The sequence below is a fragment of the Engraulis encrasicolus genome, chromosome 20 (genome assembly GCF_034702125.1).
Source record: "Engraulis encrasicolus isolate BLACKSEA-1 chromosome 20, IST_EnEncr_1.0, whole genome shotgun sequence".
Lineage (NCBI taxonomy): Eukaryota > Metazoa > Chordata > Actinopteri > Clupeiformes > Engraulidae > Engraulis > Engraulis encrasicolus.
In genome coordinates, this window is record NC_085876.1 from 7,729,364 (window position 1) to 7,736,380 (window position 7,017).

Consider the following 7,017-nt stretch of genomic DNA (forward strand, 5'->3'; position numbering starts at 1 on the left):
GTATTGATATTGTTGCTTTCTTGTACAAACATGCCCTACTGTATGTGCATGAAACTATGAATACATTGTTGTCAACTGATGTATTCAGGTCCCGTGATGCAATATTGCTCTCCTTTCTGCTTTCTTCTGAATCCCTCGTCTTCTCCTCCCCTACCTTCTCCTCTCTCCCGCATGCACACTCGCACATTGCACACCGCATGCATGCCCCAAAGAGACACACACACGCACACACGCACACACACACACACACACACACACACACACACACACACACACACACACACACACACACACACACACACACACACACACACACACACACACACACACACATTCTCATAAATTCCTGGTTTATAGGGTTCAGGCTCTCTGCGCGGTTAATGAATTGAATTAAACGACATGAAAATAAATTGATTCTAACCTCCGAGTCCGGGTCGAAGGCGGTTGTCATAACCGTCCAGGAGTCTGTCCAGGATCTTGGTGAATATGGTGATGTTGTCCTTGCTGTCGTCAGGCAGGGGCTCCCTGTGCCCTACCACCACTCTGTTTCAAGCAGAATAGAATAGAATAGAATAGAATAGAATAGAATAGAATAGAATAGAATAGAATAGAATAGAATGGAATAGAATAGAAAATAATAGAATTGACATGGATAGAATAGAATAGAATAGAATAGAATAGAATAGACCAGAAACAACTACTAAGTATGACAAATAAACAACTATATACAATAAAAGCAGGAGGGAGGGCGACTGTAATAATCAAATGAAGATCTTGGTGAATATGGTGATGTTGTCCTTACTGTCATTGTGCAGGAGCTGGCCTACCACCACTCTGTTTAAAACAGTGGGTTCCCAAACATGTTCAGCGGGGCCCTCCCTTTGGATTTAAGGATATTATCGCGACCCCACCCACTATAGTCTTAGCCTAGCAATGGATTTCTAGCAATATTAGTGCGCAAACTATTTTACCTACGCAATTTTTTGTCCATTAATATTGCTAGGTTTTCCTTAATAGCTTGTCCACTAATATTGCTAGAACAGGACAGCAAATGTATCTATTAACCATGCAGTGAATACTGTTACTAACCAAATTATGGAATTTCAGTTAGTTGTTAGCTATTAACCTGTGGATTTCTCGTTTTTAGCCTTTTTGTCCGCAACCCCCCTTCACTACCTCCGCAACCGCTTAGAGGTCCTGACCCCCAGTTTGGGAACCACTCTGTTTAAAGGACTGCGACAGTAATAATGAGATGGAGAAATAGGGTATGGGGGCGAAGCGGAGAAGGACAAAAAGACAAGACGAACAAAAAAAACAAACAAAAAAAAACAAGGTTACCGTTTTGCATCTTTACCCTACAGCCTTGTTTCATAATTAGCTTCCTGAGTTTGTATCCACTTTCCTCCAGAAATTCACTGCGAGTTAGCTCATCCAATTCCTTTAATGTGCCCCCCAAAAACTACACACACACACACACACACACACACACACACACACACACACACACACACACACACACACACACACACACACACACACACACACAGAGTCTCTCTCTCTCACACACGCATATGTGCATGCGCACGTGCACACGCAGATGCGCACACACACACACTTTTTTCAGTGTTCAGTGTGTCACATTTTGAGCAATTTCCTCCTCTTTCCCTCGTTCCCTCCCTCCCTCCATTTCTCTCTCTCTCTCCATCCCTTGCTATCTCCGGCTAGAGGTCATGTCTGCAGACAGATAGTCCGTCCGCGCCGTCCGCTCCTATGCCACTTTCCTTTAATCTCAGTGAGTAATGCCTCCGAGGTCAGGAAAGATGTGAAGACCATGAGTGCGTTCGGAGAGAGCAAATGGCACGTCAGGGAGCCTCCGCTCTGCACCGCATTCCAGCGGGGCTACGTATAATTATTAGGCTGTGGTCGTTATTGACGACGGGCGCGCCATTGATCGCTTGTTTGTGGCTCGCTGCTAGGGATGGTACTGGGGGCATCATTATCTCCTTGGCCTTTCATCAGAAACGGGAGCGGCGAGACAGACGTTCCTTTATGCCCTTTGTGCGCAATATATTTTTCCGAGTTAATTCGAGATAGAGTCAAATTTCAGTCCATTCTACTTGGTAGAAGTTGTGGCTAACTGCTAGGAATGGTGGTGGGCCATCATTATCTCCTAACCCCTTTCATCAGAAATGGCAACAGCAATGGATATTTCGATGAGCATTGGTACAGCGGGTAACATTTCAAAATCTGGCACTCTTTTACATTGACCAGTGGCTTGTAGCTTGCTGCTCGGAATCGTGGTGGGCCATCATTACAGTATCTAGCCAGGCTCCGCCCTCCTCATGACGCAACACCTTTGTCTCTTCCACATTACTTGGGCAAAGAGCTTGTTCAGGTATATCCTGAGCTCCGCCAGGCTGGGGAAACCCACCCATTTTGTTGGGAAGCAATCAACTTTGAGCATCTCCAACGGTCCTGGGTAGAGACTTGTTCAAGGCAGTGACGTGGTTTAAGCAGAGACGTTTTATTGGGGCTAAGAGAATGTTTGGTTTAAACTTTGTCGCAGACCTCTCTGACATCGACCAGTGGCAAATCGAGGGAGGTGGGTTAACCATGCCGTTTGGAAACCTCATTCGTTATCTTCTTGGTCAGACCAGAATCTCGGTACAAGATCTGGAAGTTGATGTAAATCAGGCTAATCATTATCTCCTAACCCAGTGTTTCTCAACCTTTTCAAACAAACAGGCCCTTCACCTCATCGTAAGCTTCCCAATGCCCAGTTGACCTCATCATAAGCCTGTCAATGCTGCCTTAGTATTAAAAAATAAAATAGGCTAATGCCCCCCAATGGCACACTAAACATACACTGCATACATTAACTCTAACCCTACTGTGTAATATTAGCCTATAATGTTACACTTTGCCACACTGCGGTTAATTAATTTAACAAGGGGCACTAAAATTAAGTTTAACGATGCAACTTTTCCTATTTCAGTATGCTGGTATCTTGCTCATAATACTTGAAAAGGAGTGCAAGTTATCTACCATAAAAGGACCATGCAGCATATCGGCTTCACTTTTTAATTGGTTCTGTGCTGTACTTTTTGGAGTGCTAAAGAAGACTTGAAAGGAGGCACTGAACCTTAGTTCCTTTACCATGTGGGGTACCCAAACAGTCCCCCCGTTATGGTTTCCAAGAAGACAGTTTTAGGTCATTACACACACTAAAGAACTTCCTTCCCACATAAACATAGTGCATGGTTCCAGTCGCGGTTCATATTTTATTTTTTTGTATCTCTGAATCTTAAGGATTCGGGCAAACAGACGGAGCGTGCTTTGCAAGATCTCTGTCCTGAAATGATCTCACTTGGGACTGTGCAATTCACCCACGGGGAACATGGAGATGGCTGTCTTTTGCACAACCTCCCATTTCCGCATAGAAGTAAGTCAGGCAAAAAAAGGGGGTTGGATAAGTGAGCAATGTATGCCATGGGTTTCAAATGTACTCTGAGGAAGTCCAAAGCTGCAATGCTTCAATGAATCTGAGATTCAGTAAATGAATACAGCTAAAATATGAAATGAAATGATATGAAATATTAGCCATTCCGAATAAACAGCTTTCCTTTCAAGCATGGCACTTAAGATTGGCTTCTTTCAGGATGATTGAGTAAAGAACAGTATATCCTCTTCTACCAAGTGCATACTCTGTAGCCTGAATAACTGAAATGAATGCAAAGTTACGACAGCTGCTTCAAATGTCGTGGGCTGTGAAGCTATTCAATATTATGCCACCATCCCCAAATAATTGTGGCGTATATTCCTTGCCAGTGGAGATTCCTTGTCTTTAATTTACTGGTACAAATGAAACACACGGGTGCAGAAAATGAAGATGAAAATGCAGAAAATACTCCATGCAAACATCATTATTAAGTCTATTTATGGATATGCGTAATCCTACCAAGGTAAATGAGGGATACTTGGGTGTAATCGCGTTGACTCATGGATGAATTAAACATATTTTTTGTAACAGTAAATAAATAAAGCTAAGGAAGCTGACGGAAGCTTCCAGGTGCTTGGCAGAGCTGACAGAGCTTGGCAGAAGGTGACACTGGTGATGGTGGTGGTGGTGGTGGTGGGGGGCGGGGTGTCAGAATAAAAACTTAAATGCTAATCACCGCCGCTCAGAGTTGTGCAGTGCCTCATTTGAGATGGTAATATCTCCTGCTGGTGATGTAGGCCTACAGAACAGTGCAGAGCAGGGTCTCAGTTGAAATGCTAGACACTACTGTACTCCTACGACAGCTTGGCTAGGGATGTTACAATGGCTCATTGGAGATGCTAATTGACTTCTGCTAGACTTGCAAAGTGGCACACTGGAGATGGGTGAGGAGGTTATGAGTGACGCAGGGAATATCTGTGTTGAAGAAGATCTGCAGTGAAACACTGACACAAGTGAGCGGACCGATAACCCCCTCTAGTGTCATTACACACCCCCACCCATCAGTATATGAGGGATAGCCTTGCGCGTTTCTTCTATTAACCTTCCCAACCATTTCTACTTTATTCACTGGCGATAATTGTGAGAATTGCTATACAGTCAGCAATTTGGATGAATGTGTGGGTAGATATGTAGGACTCTTTCAGCATTTGTGAGTCCAGTACGTTGGTGACGTACTGCCATATGGTTACTATAAAGTAGACCTTCAGACGTCCTCTGCAAATCTCACCTTGTACACCCACCCATTTGAAGCCATTTCACAATTATTTTCCTCATCATAGCTTGTTTTCCTCAAGACTGATATTTCAAAGTAAAAACCTACAGTGTGGGGCTTGTTGCAACAGATTTACTCATAAAATCTGTCACAAATTCCGGCTGGCTTAACGTTTGACTGACAATTCCATTCCCTTGCTTCAGCAAACACTTCGCATTGCCTTAACCCCCCCTTGCTTTAATGGCATCCTCAAGTCAAGTGCTCAGTCAAATTCATACATCTTGCCACCATTGATTTTTTATTTCACATGACAGGGCGGAAAACGTCAGTTGAATGATGAATGTAGCTGTGGGCAGCAGAAATAAAAAAACAAAAACACAAGGACTTGGGCGTGTTTTGCCGGAACATTTTGTAATTTTCCGAAGTTTAATGCAATGACAGGCAGTTTCAGTCAATTCATCATTCAGACAACCGAGGGAACGATGTGATGTGCATGTAGCCTTTCTTAGCAGTCTGTCATATTGTAGAAATAACTTATTTTGATGATGTGGCGTGGACAGAAAACAAGATGCGGGAGTAACTACTCTATATGTTTACAAATGTCATTCCACACTGATATACTGTACGTACAATCACAATACAATAAAACGAACCATGTTATGAGTTGTAATGTAAGGTTTCAATAAAAAACACAGTTTAATTCAGCAGCTACAGTCAGCAGTGGATCTCATTAAAGACAGACTAAACAACTCACCCGGTTTGAACACTTGGCTTAAACAGCATCAGACAGAGCCACACTCCTGGAATGAGTTTTGCAACAAACATTTGCAGCCAGCCAGCCATTCCACACGGCGTATATGTGTCCCGATAACACACTGTTGAGAGAGAGAGAGAGAGAGAGAGAGAGAGAGAGAGAGAGAGCGAGAGAGAGAGCGAGAGAGAGAGAGCGAGAGAGAGAGAGAGAGAGAGAGAGAGAGAGAGAGAGAGAGATAGAGGGGGGGGGGCTGAGAGAGGGAGAGAAGGAGGGAGGGGAAAATGTGAGTGTTTGCAGGATAACGAGGTGGCGAATGCGATGGATGTATCTTTGATATTATTATTTTTTATTTAAGTGTGAGGAGGATGAAGCCACGTGCCATCTCTGTGTGGTGATCAAACAGAAATAAAGATAATTTTGTCCTAGAATCATAAATCTCAGTAGCCCCCCATTTCACTGGAGGAATTCACAGGCCATTTTAGCAGCACCGCCCCCCTGTTTGTGTGGTGTTCATTTTTTAAACCCGGAAACATGATTCTGTGAACAAATTGGCTTACTCCAGAGAAAGTGCTTCTACACATTCCTAAACAACCTCAAGTGATTTCGCTGACTGGTTTAACAGAGAAACAGAAGAAATGAATGGATGACCCCAAACAAAGATAATATAATACAGGGCCTAAATAGCAATGCTACTGTACAAGTGCACTTGTCATTTGTAACCAGACAATCTTATCACAAACCATTCATTCATTCGTGGCATGCATTGCAGTCTGGCAGATAAGCCTGTTTTCTTTCACTATATGAAGACATCACAAACTGTGAAGTGTGCATAAAATACAGGCTTTGCAGGTATAACAAACCCCCAGGTGACAAGCTTAATACTACAAATGTATTTATATGACAAAGTTAACAGCTTATTGCAATAGAACAAAAGATGGGTATTTGTGGGGAAAAACACCTTGCTATAAATTATAAGCGAAGAAAACTTTAAAAATGAAATCAAACAAGTAAAACCCAATTTCAATAAAGTAAAAAAAAAATCAAACAATATTGAGACTGCTTGCTGTCATTTCTCCCCACAACGATGATCCTTGCTCCCACTTGACTCTCAGCCAGCCTCCCTCTCTGCTTCCCTCCTCTTTGATCCTCACCTCTCATATGTTTCCTACCTCCTGCGAACCTGAGAGATTTATGCTAATCAAAGCAGAGATGGTTTCTAAGAACTCCAGACAGGCAACAAAACAAAATGCTTTGTTTTGCATCTGATCAGAGCAAAGTAAGGCCCAAAGAAAATATGCACAAAAAATAAGCCTTTTGGGGAAAATGCTCCTATTGCAGATACAGTGTGTTCGCTATCTTGTTTTGTCCTATGCTGTAATCCCTGCATAATTTGTGTCCCTTGATCAGCAATGCTTTTTGTCATTTCTGCTTTCATTGCGAATACTGTATTTTGTCTATTGAACTACATACACGTACACATATTCTGGGTTATTTTCATTTCCAACTCCTTTAACCTTCCCTTAAATGCGTTTTTTCCACACATAGCTATAA

At 42.7% G+C, this 7,017-nt stretch overlaps 1 protein-coding gene across 1 annotated transcript in view; it reads right to left on the minus strand.

The window, feature by feature from the left end:
* Positions 1 to 5,555, minus strand: part of LOC134436788 (gamma-aminobutyric acid receptor subunit alpha-2-like) — a 29,642-nt gene extending 24,087 nt beyond the window's left edge. Inside the window, exons 1-2 of the mRNA XM_063186137.1 lie at positions 5,467 to 5,555; positions 422 to 543 (exon numbers count right to left, since the gene is read on the minus strand). Of these exons, the coding sequence (XP_063042207.1) occupies positions 422 to 543; positions 5,467 to 5,555 (211 nt within the window). The remainder of the gene's footprint in view (positions 1 to 421; positions 544 to 5,466) is intronic.
* Between the last annotated feature and the right edge of the window lie 1,462 nt (positions 5,556 to 7,017).